General features: G+C 35.9%; 2 protein-coding genes across 4 annotated transcripts; both read left to right on the top strand.

Annotated features, from left to right (window-relative positions):
• The first annotated feature begins 97 nt into the window (after window positions 1–97).
• On the top strand, window positions 98–5545 carry LOC122051607 (organic cation/carnitine transporter 7-like). Of its 2 annotated transcripts, none has more exons than XM_042612810.1 (6): window positions 98–447; window positions 1509–1786; window positions 3215–3452; window positions 3687–4224; window positions 4332–4534; window positions 5093–5545. In XM_042612810.1, the coding sequence occupies exons 1-6, from the start codon at window positions 445–447 to the stop codon at window positions 5315–5317; spliced, it is 1485 nt and encodes a 494-aa protein (XP_042468744.1). In that variant the 5' UTR covers window positions 98–444; the 3' UTR covers window positions 5318–5545. The 2 variants fall into 2 exon arrangements, with proteins under 2 accessions (XP_042468744.1, XP_042468746.1); XM_042612812.1 differs by having other exon boundaries at window positions 99–447; window positions 1518–1786.
• Window positions 5546–5666: 121 nt separating this feature from the next.
• LOC122051608 (chloroplast envelope membrane protein-like) lies at window positions 5667–12823 on the top strand. Of its 2 annotated transcripts, XM_042612813.1 has the most exons (8): window positions 5667–6528; window positions 7210–7295; window positions 9133–9306; window positions 9910–10024; window positions 11264–11361; window positions 12007–12142; window positions 12287–12366; window positions 12459–12823. In XM_042612813.1, the coding sequence occupies exons 1-7, from the start codon at window positions 5896–5898 to the stop codon at window positions 12353–12355; spliced, it is 1311 nt and encodes a 436-aa protein (XP_042468747.1). In that variant the 5' UTR covers window positions 5667–5895; the 3' UTR covers window positions 12356–12366; window positions 12459–12823. The 2 variants fall into 2 exon arrangements, with proteins under 2 accessions (XP_042468747.1, XP_042468748.1); XM_042612814.1 differs by lacking the exons at window positions 12287–12366; window positions 12459–12823 and having other exon boundaries at window positions 5670–6528; window positions 12032–12142.
• The last annotated feature ends 911 nt before the right edge of the window (window positions 12824–13734 follow it).

Consider the following 13734-nt stretch of genomic DNA (forward strand, 5'->3'; position numbering starts at 1 on the left):
TTGGTTTTTAATAATTAAATAATTCAATAAATATTTAAATAGTCAAGTTAAATCTGAATATCCAAAATTATATCTAATAAACAAGTTTGATTGATCGGACTTGACTTTTCTTAGAAAATATCTTCGCAACTGATCAACCAAATCCCAAATTTGCCAATCGGAGAATCAAGTTACATGGTTCGATTAGGGTTCGAACAAGCTCTAGTCGTGGGACATGGTGACCTAAAATTTAGGGGAAGGAGAAGACATCGGAGAGGCGTGCCCCGCATTTGACTCTACCCTCTAATCTTTGAAATTTGGTCCTCCACCCTCTCTTCGCCGACTGGAATTGAATGATTCCTAACCTGCAACACCCCAATCGTCTCGATGCAGATAGCGCAATTCGATTAGGAAAAAGCAAGATTCGGTAGTTGTCCAGGAGTGATCGGTCTTCGTGAAGATTCAATGGTTGGTTTCGCATCTTTTTATTTTCTGGATTTATCTACCTTTCTTTTCATGCATATTAATCAAGTATCTTCTTTATCGTCGATGTAGTTTCTAAGCAAAATGTGCGTGCAGCAGTCAAAAGAATGATAAAGAGGGATATATTGCGAATTAATGATCAATTCATTATGTTCTTGGTTTAAAGTCTTTTTCTTTCTTGTCTGATGTGATTTAGTTTCTGACCGAACTTGCACTCAACCATTCTAACATTAAAAATTCTATTGTAGGTTTCTGCTTCGTTTCTAAAAAAAACAATACACGCTGTTCATTGACCTTCCAAAATCTTGATATGGTTCTACAGTTTTGTTGTGTAATAAAGCTGTGGATATATGCTGTAGTTTTGGACCAAAAGAAGCAGTCAACAGTTCACAGCAATGAGCAGTTTTGATAACAATTCTAGCTCTCTTTTTTCTTTTCTTTTTTTTGAAGGGACACACATATGGAATCATCAACTCTTGCTGTTTTTCAACCTTTAAAGTAAATACTTGGTACTGACTTATAGTTAGTTTTTTTTTGTATATTTCTTATGAATCTTATAACAACATGTACAAGGGCAGGGGATATGACTTTGTTTCTAACCAAATAATCATCCTCAAATTTGTGAGAAATTAGAAACTTGGATAACATTAAAGTTCTGTTTTTATCTTTGGAAGAGAAATAGTAAACCATTTCTTTTCAGGAAGTTGATTTGATGCTGTGGTTTTTTTTCTTTTAACTTTATCATATTGATTATGATTCCTTGACTCGCTATTTTACTTGGGTCTGGATCTTAATGTTCAGATGTATCTGATAATAATATGTGAGCATCCAATAGTTTAAGATAGGTTATAAGCATTTGTTTCAACTACTTTTACAATGTTTCGCAACCCCAGAAACAGATTAAAATTTGTTACTAGTTTTGTTGGAACTTTTTATCAGGTAATTTGCATAGTTAGTAATCAATTAATAGTGTGTGGTGATCTTTATCTTTGCCTACTTTGATGCCAACTTATATTTGCATTCGAGATTGATGATTAGTATATTAGGTATTGCAGATTGGCGATGGGGTCTCTTCATTTACCATGGATGACGCCCTTCTATCCATTGGGTTTGGCAAATTCCAGGCACTGGTGCTTTGCTACGCGGGAATGGGTTGGATCTCAGAAGCCATGGAGATGATGCTCCTCTCTTTTGTTGGGCCAGCTGTTCAGTTGGAGTGGAATCTTTCTCCTCAGCAGGAGAGCTTCATCACCAGCGTCGTATTTGCTGGTATGCTCCTAGGTGCTTACAGTTGGGGCATAATTTCTGACATCCACGGAAGGAGGCAAGTCCTTTATCCCGAAGCAACTCATCTTATTGAACTCACATTCCGTTTGCGCTTCCACCAACAGTTATTTGATTCACTGTGCTTTAATTTTTTTTTCCTCCAAATTAAATGGGCATGAAGGTTGTAAACACAATAATCATATCAGAGTCCAAGTTACTTGATGGGTAGATTAATAGTACAGGTATCAAGTTCAGATTGAGTTCCTCTAATGCCTTTTCTTTCATAATGGACATAAATGATAACCAACGTCGGTTATATAACAGTGTGAATTGGTATACACATCCTATTTTGATTGATAAGAACATAAGGCCTCAGGTTACTGCTCTGCTATCTATTGTTCAGTAATCCAAATATTATATATTTTCCCCATTTTTTTATGCATACTAGCTCATGAACCAGGGCAACCTTTCTATATTAGTAATTCATTTGCTGTTAATATCTCGATTTTAAGGTATGAAATTGATGTTACTTGTGGATGCTTAAAATCTTAGGGTGTGTTTGGTTTGTGCGTTTTCTATTTTTATTTTCTGAAAAACACGCATTTTCTAGAAAATAGAAAATGACTTTTAGACATTCTTTATTTTTTAAGAAAATGTTATATATTTTTTTTAGAAAATAGACATAAAAAATGCAAACCAAACACTATTTTTCAGAAACGCGCGTTTTTCAAAAAATGAAAATGAAAAACTTGCAAACCAAACGCACCTTTAAATTATGCCCCAACTGTAAGCACCTAGGACCTTAATTTTCCTAGATTATCCAGTTGCCCTATTTATATTTGTCTACGCAGACACACACATATTTCGGAACTTACTTTCCAATTAAATTTATTAATCACTTGTATTCCTAATTATATTTATATACAAAACCATATCAGAGTTTGGGGCTGGTACCTAACAAGATGGCAGTTGGAATCCCTTGAACTCTGACATTTTTTTCTTGAAACATACATGTTTTGTTACAAGAATAAGGATTCTGTTTGATTGTCATTTTTTTTTCTTTGTTTGTTTGAGCCAATAATCATTTGGAAACAATTCTCTACACGTGTGGTATATTACAATCGGAATTTGACCTGAAGTTTGCAACCGTTTTGTTATTTAATCCTGTGCAAGACAAGTGCAGCTTCCTTTAGTACACTACATGTTCTTTTCGCTCTTTTGAGATTATACTTGACTTTTTCTCAACAAAAGTTGCACAACTTCCCTAACTGCAGGAAATAATTTAGCTTATTAATTGTGAGGTTCATATGTGCTGTGATCTATCTTGTGCAATGCTATGAGCATTCTTGAATAAAAGATTGTTTGTGTTGTCTACCTTCGTTTGGTTTCAGAAGAAAATGGAATTGCATACCATAAATATATGTTTCTTATAAAATATTATAATGTTTTGTTCTATTTTTTACCTTCATGCATTTTGCCTTTTCAGGACAGGTTTTCTTTTCACAGCTCTAGTAACTAGTGGAGCTGGTTTTCTTAGTTCTTTCGCTCCCAATTATTTATCTTTACTTCTTTCACGGTTTATGGTTGGGATTGGATTGGGTGGTGGGCCTGTGCTTGCTTCATGGTTCCTGGAGTTTATTCCTGCTCCACACAGAGGTAAATGGATGGTCATCTTTTCAGCCTTTTGGACGATTGGCACAATATTTGAAGCTTCAATTGCATGGGTAGGTGCAACAACCAAGTTTGTTAATTTCATTAGTTTTCTTTCAATAAAATTCCTTGCTCGCCAACGCTTAACTTGGTTAATAAGTTTGTTATTTTCGTTAATTTTAATTAGTTTATACTACTCTATAGGGTGAAAAGCTGATTATGATTGGATGTTGAAATTCTTTTAGTTTATCATTTTGCTATTAAGATTTGGATGCCACTTATTATCTTTATTCACACTGGATTTACAGGCCATTATGCCCAGATTTGGATGGAGGTGGTTGCTAGCTTTTTCATCCTTACCATCTTTTCTTCTGCTCCTATTTTACGTTGTCACCCCCGAGTCGCCAAGGTACCTTTGCATGAAAGGACAAATCTGCGACGCTATGCAGGTTTTGGAACAGATGGCCAGAGCGAACAGCAAGGGAATGCCTTTGGGCATGCTTATCTCCGATAACCAAGAAATGGAATTAGAGGAAATAACTGATCATTCTGAAGCCACACATCTAGTTGAAATTGAAAATGGGACTAATGGCAGCTCCGATAAGGATACTGATACAAAAAATGAAGGTATCAGTGCTCTAAGGAGACTTCTATCGCAAAAATTAATCAGAACAACTCTTCTTCTATGGATGGTTTTCTTTGGAAATGCATTCTCCTATTACGGTATTGTACTGCTGACATCCGAGTTAAGTAATGGAAATAGGATCTGTGCAGCGAAAGTCACCGAGTCAAACCAAACAACTAACGATAACCTCTACAAAGACGTGCTTATCACTAGCTTTGCTGGTATCATTTAAAACTTCTACCATCATCTAAAAGTTAAAGGTCGATGCACTTTTTGCCTGTTCATCACATGGTCTAGACCTGGATGTCTTTTTCTTTTTTTTTTCCAGAGATTCCTGGGCTCATATTATCTGCTGCGATTGTGGATCGGATTGGCCGCAAGCTCTCCATGTCATCTATGCTTTTTGTAAGCTGTGTGGTCTTAATTCCACTGCTTTTTGCTCAGACAGAAGAATTGACGACCGCGCTTCTATTTTGTGCAAGGATTAGCATCTCAGCGAGTTTCACCATCGTCTACATCTATGCTCCTGAGGTTAGTGTGAGCAAATCAGTTCTTTGATAGGTTAATATCGCTTCAACTCCTGTCTTTCTATTTAACAGTGCCATACCTCTCGGTTGCTCTTTAAACGAAAAAGGGTCCAGCAATAGGGTCTCCAATAAGTCTGTTTAACTTTTGGTTGAAATTTTACCGGACACAGGGCCGACCAAGGTGATTTGACCCAATTGACCAATGTTGAAGTTTTATTCTATGATTTGAACCTTTCTCATGTATTGGGAGATCACCTGGAGTAAATGAATTCATTCAGGGCACATATTTTTCTGAGTTTACCTATCCTTCGACTCTTTAGTTCAAATTGAGCTTCATCAACATCTGAGGGTAAAATTGATTCTTAAATCAATTGTACTGCCAACTATCGACTCTCTTATATCGAGTAGTTTTGGTAGACATGACGATTTTACATCAATGAGTTACCTCATAACATAATGTTCAATATTTCAAAGTTGCTGTGCTGCATCAAAGCACTGCTTGATTCGGGATCGACAATTCTGTATTCTTCTAACAAGCAAAATGTTACTCTTCTGTCATCAGATATATCCAACCTCTGTGAGAACTTCCGGCATCGGCATCGCAAGTTCGGTAGGAAGGATCGGCGGCATAACGTGCCCTCTCGTGGCCGTCGGCCTGGTCCATGGCTGCCACCAATCTGCAGCAGTTCTTCTGTTTGAGCTTGTGATCTTCCTCTCGGGAATTGCCGTGTGTTTGTTTCCTTTCGAAACCAGCGGCCGCAACCTCAGCGATTCGACACCCAGTTAGGAAGAAGAAACCTACAACAGCCTTTGTTTGATTTTTACTGGAACACATTGTAGGAACATCAGAGCTGATAGATTTTGGTTTGTATACTAAGATGTTGCTGATGAGTTATGCTTATATTCGATTGGATTGGAACGATAGAGCGATAAGATTCATGTAGTTCACTAGTTAGTAAAACGTTGTAAAAACATTTCTCATGTTTTAAAATGTTGAAAATTTAAATTTGTGTTTTGATTTCTTGTGTTTTTTAATTAAATGGGGGGAAAGAATTTAGAAATACAGAGCTTGTTCCGAAGTAGAATTTTGTGTTAAGCATTCGCTTTTCTATCTAATTAATATCTGTAGAACACGAATAAGAAGAGAAAGGAGGAGAAAGCGACTGATCTCTTGCGCTTCCACGCCTCCTGATTCGCCACCACAACTCCACGTTTGCCTCGTTATCCACTCTCTCCCTCCAACTCGGTCTTCGATCGATTCTCCATAATCCATCCTCGATCCTTCTAGTTTGGTGGATTCTTCGTTCACTCTGGTGTTCGCTCCGCCAAATCGTGGTTGAGAGTGAAAAATGTGGCGCCTTTTCCATGTCCTCGACGAGCACTTCGATGACTGCGTCCCTCGGCAACCTCATCTTCCTCGGAGGCTCGCGGAGTACCGCCGCCGGTAGTGCTCCACGCTACTTGTTCGCGCTATTTCCCCAGTACTGGAGCCGGCGGAGGCAGCGGGGTGCGTCTCGGTTGGTTAGCTATTGCAGCAGGAAAGGGCGCCGCAAGAAGAGATCTTGGTGGCAAAAATTCTTCTCGGACGTCGACGAGGAGAGCTGGTTCAGCTGGAGCGCGGAGGATGTGCTGGGTGTTGATGAGTTAGGCGAGGAGGAGCGCGAGGAGGATGTGACGGAGGCCGAAAAGTTTGAGGCTTGGAAGAGCCGCGCCGAGGCGATTGTGGAGCTCCTTGAAGCCCAGGAGGATGTGAGAAATGCCGAGAACCGCGCGTGGGAGGATTGGCTCAGAGGAGATGAGTCGATGAACTCGCATTCTTCGTCCTGGTATCAGGATTGGGGCGGCGGTGAGGCGGAATCGCCAAGAGAGGTGAATGATGACCCGAAGGTGGTAATGCGGGAGAAGGGTCTTGTTGAAGCCTTTAAAGAGTCAATTGGAGAGAATGACGATGAGTTGCTTTTTGAAGATAGAGTTTTCCGTTATGCTTCGAGCAGTTCGGTATGTAAAGAAATCATTCTCCGTAGATTGTTTCATAGGTTCAGTTTGCGTGCAATATCAGTGAGCTTTGTCGTTTGGGGAATTCATGCTCTCTTTCTTGGAAAATACAGGATCGTTGTGCATTAGGAACAAATTATAAAACACCTATGCTTACAAACTTGTGTACCTTTCTGCACTATTATTTTGATCAAATTTTGTCTCTGAGATACATTCAACTTGGGCTCAGCAACTGCATGCTGTTTCAATCATTTTTCTGTTGGTTTTGTAGCATGAACGTGAGTAGAATCATACAATCAATGGGTTCTTTAAAGTTAGTATTTTACAAATTCATGTCTATCTCAAACTTTTGTGTTCAATACTTCAGTTCATAGTTTCTATTTATATACAAAGCAACAAGGTTGAAGCAGTGATATTTGTTAGCAATTGAACCTTTATACTTTTGAATATCTTGGAAAAAGACAGGTATATAAATACTCATATTAGTATTTTTATTAATAAGGATTGTTGCATAGGTTGTTATGTATTTCTGGTTAGCTAATGATATTTTAGCACCCTATCTTGTGGTTGGTAGCGTATTGTTTGTAATCCTCTTTGCATGTAAATTTGGTTTATGTTGGATTTGACATTTTATGATCATTGATAACCACAGCTATTCACTGATTCAAAAGGATTTTCTTACAGGCTAAATTTCTAGCTGTGTTGATTCTTGTTCCATGGGCATTAGACTTTGTAGTTCATGACTATATCATGATGCCATTTTTAGACAGGTAATTCTCTTATCCAAACCTAATATTGTTTTGACTACAATTTTATTTTATTTTAAATTTTCTTGATCTTTTTTAGCACAGGGTTTTTCTCACTTAAATGGCTAGGTTCTAAGCTAGTAACCCATGCTTTGCATTCTGATTCATGTTCAAAAATTTATAAATCTCCAATGAAAACTATGGTGTAGGTCACAAGTTTGCATTAGCTGCCTTGTCTGGACAAGGGATCATAGTTGGTTGATTTTGATGGTTCCATTCATCATCATATTAAGTGTTAACATTTTAATATATCTACTGATACCATGAAAACTATGGTGTAGACTGCAAATTTGCATTAGCTGCCTAGGGTAGACAAGGGATCATAGTTGGTTGTGCTGACAGTTACATGCATCGTCATATCAAGTGTTAACACTGTAACGTATATACTGATATCATTCATAATCCAATGTCTACATCTATACTAGAGTCTAAAAAGATAAGGGTGCGTTTGGTTTGCCCCATTTTCATTTTCATTTTCTGAAAAACGCGCGTTTTTCGTTTTTTAGAAAATGACTTTTCCGCATTTTTCGTTTTCTTAGAAAACGCTCTCTCGTTTTCTTAAAAATGAACGTGGAAAACGCAAACCAAACGCGTTTTTCATTTTCTCAGAAAATGAAAACAGAAAACAACGTGGAAAATGTAAACCAAACGCCCCCTAATATTGTAATACAGAGGATTTAGAGTAGCACAACTCTAGGCAACATGAATGGCTCTATATATAGCTTATAATATGCTTATCAAGATTGCAATCCAACGTTAGGATGTCACAACGTTATAATCCAAATTGGCCTAAACGAACCAAAATCCATAGTATAAACTATTCAAAACCTAAGCAGGATATGACTTACTGGAATCTTATTAATCCTTAATCTGATACTATATCCACTTGCCATTTTTAGGAAAGATCATGTCGACCTTGAGTAAAGAAAATATACTCACATTGACAGATATTTTAAAACTTAACAACCATTAAAAATATACATCTTTCATACCATTCATTCAAGAAAGTTTCCCTTACATGAGAATCCTTTTTAACTTTTGTCCTTGTGATCCATCTTATAAAAGTTAGTATTTGTTACACTTATATAACAATGCAACACCTTCACAGTTATATTGTAAATCATATATGACTATATGAATTATGATATATGATATTAAAATAATGCAAGGTTTGAAATGTTTGAATTAATGTAATTATTAGATTGTAGGATCCTGTGATTTATACTTCAATTGTTATGAACCAATCCTATGAATCTTCCACTGTTTGTAGAGAGGATCTCAAGCCTAACAAACTTAGCTCAGATTCTAGGGTCTGTTGGTGGATATTTGCTATATCTTTATAGTGGCTTTCTTCCTTCAACTTCTGGTATTGCCCATCAGTGATTCTATTATCTTTGTGATGGCTGTTTAATAAGTTTTATTTAATTACTTTTATTTTTAAGTATGTTAGAAATGGACTGGTTTGGAGTGGTGTCTAAGGAAAATATTCGAAACCATTAGGTGTTGATGGTGCATAAAATTCTTTCTATTATAGACATGCTTTAAACATCACTGTATTGTCTGTAAAGGGGCCTACACCAAAGCTCAAATTTTGGTGCCTTGTCATAATCAATGCTTGTATTCTATAGCCAATTTGTCACATGAACTATAACAATTAGTTCATTTATGGATTTTATACTTATAGTGGCAAGCTAAATCTCCTTATATTGTTTCTTATAACTTCCCCCAATTTTTTGAACTTAGTGAGCTTTAGATGGTGCTCATTAGTTGGTAAAAAATATTTATTTTTTCTGATTAATAGGTATGTAAAGACTGTGCCACTTGCTGCCAAGATGCTTGATGTTAGGAGACAACAAAAGCTTGAGATGATAGATACATTAAAACTCGAGAAAGCAAGATTGCGCTTGGAAGTCGAGATTGGCAAAGCTCCCTCTATTTCAGATGATGAGGTCTGGTTGGAGTTGCAGCATAAAGCGTAAGATAGTCTAATTGGTCTTTTATATAACTATTTTTTAACAAATTTCTATGCAGCATGTTGTAAAACTCTAAGAGGAAGTTGCATGTTCCTTTATTATGCCCATAAGTGTTCATGTCATGTTTGCAAGTATTTTTTCCATATGCTTTTGAAGTTCCTATATTCGTCTGCATTTGGTGTCATTACTTCACATTTTGATTGTGCTCTTCTTTGTTTTATTCTCTAAGTTGGCGCATACCTCTCCTTGTTCACAGTGTTCCTCTTTCCCAGGTTAGTAGATTTTCTTGGTTGTAATTCCATGTTTCCAATAGTCCTGCCAAATAGAAGCGAACTTTTTTTTTTCTTTTCTCGCTTCATTTAGACTACATGTGTGGTCCCATATAGCTTAGCTAGTCAATTCTTTGAAATTTCTTGGACTTTCTCTGTGGTCTGTATATCTCCTTTATAGACATTTTTGTTGATTTTCCACAATATATAAAACAATATTCTAGAGTATTACCAACTGGAAGATACTGCTTCTATCATAGACTGTCTGCAATTTAACATTGTTATTAGGTCCTTGAATATCTTATGAAATTGGTGCTTTGTTTGCTGTTTTCTCAGGATAGAATTAAGAGATGAAAAGAGATTAGAAAATCGAAGAGCATTCGCAAATATCTGGTCAGATTTGGTCTACAGCTTAGCATTGTTCCTTCTTATCTACTTCAATAGGAGCAAAGTGAGTATTCTACATAGGATCTAACAAATTTAGGGTTGCTTGCTCTAGAGTTTTCACATCAATCTTCTCAATGGGTTATGAGTTTGGTCTTGTGTAAATTTATGGCACTGATATTGTTACGATCTTAGCCGACCCCACCTAGTGGGAAAAGGCTTGGTTGTTGTTGTATATTGTTATGATCTTCAACTGATTTGCATAGTATATTATGTGATTGGAGTAGCTCTAGCAACCACAAAGAAGAGACAAGGAATAGGGGCTAGGAATTTAATTGAATTCCTTGATTGGATTTAGTTGAGGATATATTTGATGCTGCTTAATGAATAAGCAATAATAAACTGTTGGATATTAATCTACATTTCTCCACAAGTTCTTGTGTTTAAGTAATAAAATAGTTGCAGCATCAATTGGTTGGTTTAAGGAAGAACTAAGGGGAGATGATGATGGCACTGGTATCTGTCCTGCTAATAGGCAACAAAGGTGGAAGACAAAATAAAATATAATAATCACATCAGGAATAGATGACAGAAAAAGATATTGTTAGGCCAACTCAAAAGAGAAGGGAGAAAGGCCTATGATAAGTATGAATCGTCAAAATTATCATTAGTTTTTTTACCTAGTATGCCATTTTGATTTCCCCTGCATCTTTTATCAAATCTCCTCATGAAAATTTCATGCAACTTTATTTGTCTGGTTGCTGGCAATCTTGCTATAAAGAAAACATTATGAAAAATGGACTAATTGAAATCTATTCTACAAACCTGTAAGTTGAAGAATTAAATCCCTATCTGAAAATTTCTGAACATAGAAACAACCACTTCATATTTCTTCTGACTTGCGCCCTAGAGAAGGCCATATATCAAGAGATTCGTAGACCATAATATGCTTATTGTGTTAAGATAATTGTCTGGTACTCCAAACAAACATCTTCTTCGAGTGTGTTTATTTCCTTGCCTATATCTTTTCTGACTAAATGTCATGACTTTTTGCATTGTTTTTCTCACTTGAGTTTTCACACTGTTTAACTTGACTTTCAAGTGCTTAGATTTAGTCTTTATTAAACTTCTCATGTGATTCACTACCATTTTCTGTTACTTTTCATTTTGTTGCTTGGCTATGGCAATATTATATTAATCCTTGTGCCACTTGTGTTGCAACTCTATAGTAGGTTGTGCTTTATTTCATTTGCGTTCCACTGTGATTGCATTCTTTTACTTATATTGGTCAGCTTTCCATATTCAGGTTTCTCTGCTGAAGTTTACAGGATATAAGCTTCTAAATAACGTTACAGATGCTGGGAAGGCATTTCTTATCATTCTAATCGCTGACACCTTCTTAGGGTGAGATTTTCATTCTCAGCTCCATTTGCTTAATAGTGGAATCACATGGAGTTTACTTGGAAATTTCATAGCAAACACAAGCAATCTGACAGAATGCTAATTGTTGGACTTTGATTGTTAATACGCTATTGTATTATCATTATGTTTATTTTGATACTTATTTGTTATGGAACACGATAGTGTTACTCATCACTCGACCATGTTGCTATGTTTTGTGTTTGATTCACTGTAGTTCATACGTAAATTTGCAAGGTTCTCTAAGAAAGCGAATAAGCAAGGATCAAGCATGATCTGTTTTCCATCTAGCATCACACAAAACTTTTGGTAGCCTCTCGGATTTCGTCTTTGTTACTTGCTAGATTGTTGTTTTTCTGTTACTATTATGGTTACTAGTATATCGCACAAGTTTGTTCTTGCGGGCACAAACAACAATTTAAATTACAAATTGAGTTATCGCACAAGATTATGATACTTTATGTGTATCTAATCTTCCTCTTCTATGGTGTCTATGCCCAACAGATCTACCATCATTAATACGACGAATAACCAAATTTTATCTAAGATTCCACCACGGAAATCATGTTGGTCAAAGTAGCGCTGAATGTTCTTTAACGACAACTAAAAACTGTTGATACTCTAATGCAGGTATCATTCTGAATTGGGTTGGCAGGTTTTGATAGAAGTTATTCTCGAGCACTATGGACTTGAAGTGGATGAAGCTGCAATAACCATCTTTATATGCTCAGTTCCAGTCATCCTTGATGCTTGTGTCAAGCTCTGGGTAAGTTTTTATAACTAGCCTCTGCTTTCATCCTCGCACAACGCAATACTGATTTAACTTTTAAATTTATCTTGGTCTAACTTTCAAGATCTGGGTTGCAAATCTAAATGCTGATCTAACCCACTTCTCGTGCGTATTGTGCAGTTGTTTAAGTTCCTTCCAAGATGGTCTCCGAACGTTTCAAATATCTTCCGTAGGATGCAACGGCATTAGGCACATGCAAGGTAAAGATATAGTAAAGATACTGAACCTACATTCTGTATCGAAAATCTTGTTGTCTCTCTTAATATCCAACGTCACATTGCTACAAGTGCAGGCCAACTCTGGATTTTTCCACCTTCAAGACAGTCTACATGGTGCAGATCAAACCTGAATCTGGATATTCATACAAATTTTTACCACATTATTTCCAATCAATTTTTTTTAGTCCACATGAAATAAGATGTGAATGATTCTCCTCAATTTTGTTTCTTAGAAAAGTCTCCTTGCCATTCAATGTATGTGCTGCATAATGAAACATTTACAGCAGCATTCTATCAGGTAGAAATTATGAAGATGCAGCATTTAGCAGTATAGACAGGATTTGTTTCACAATTTAATGGTACGAGTTTGGGTGATAGGAATGATTATCCTAATCTTATGCATTTTTATTTGGAAGGTAGTTTTTATGGTTGTTATTGTAAAAAAAATTTAAGATATTATTTTTTGAAGATGTTTTTTCTTTATTCTTTACTTGATTTTACAAAGAATGCCATATATAGGAAATCTATCATGAACACCCACAGTGCATACCTACCATGAGCTATCCTCACAACCTCTTTCGTGTTGACCTTGATACGGGTTGGTGGGAATGTCAGGGACGAACGTATTCGCTTTTTGCTACCATGAACTATCCTCACAAGACAAATGATCTATATATATATATATATATAGGAAAATAATAACTTGCACACTCGTTCGGTGCGCACTCCTGGAACCTTTTTATATTAACTATAAGTCCAATGAGCTAGTTGAGTTAGACCAGTTAATTATGCTTTGTTGGGTTTTAGGTGGGTCGATGGAGTTCAATTTCATATTTGCCTTGGTTGAGACAATCAATTCAGTCGAATTGGATGAGCTAGTTAAATTTAGCATATTGTACAATTTAAAAAAAAAAATTTGTATAATAATTTTGTAAATTAACATATTCAGTCTATCTCGCATACCAACAAATAGTTTTTATTTGAAAGTATAAAGGATGGAAATAACTAACGAGTTAAATTATATTATTTCAAGTAAGATAATTTCTCAAATAAATTTTTTATTCTTAATTTAAAATATCACTCTCAATGTATTAGAATTTTGAAATAATTTTTTTAAAAAAATCTTAATTTAATGTATTAGAATTTCTTACATTAAATCTTCTAAATTGTGTATTAGAATTGAAATAAATAATTAAAAGTTGATGCTTTCATCAAATTTAAAAATACTTGTTATGTTTTGCATTATGAAGTTTAGTTGCGCATAATGTTAGGCACTATGTTGTCGGAGATAAAGGGAAAATTTAGTTGAATTGAAATTATGAGATTAATTCTAATCTATCTATTGAGATG

The sequence above is a fragment of the Zingiber officinale genome, chromosome 3A (genome assembly GCF_018446385.1).
Source record: "Zingiber officinale cultivar Zhangliang chromosome 3A, Zo_v1.1, whole genome shotgun sequence".
NCBI classification, from domain to species: Eukaryota; Viridiplantae; Streptophyta; class Magnoliopsida; order Zingiberales; family Zingiberaceae; genus Zingiber; species Zingiber officinale.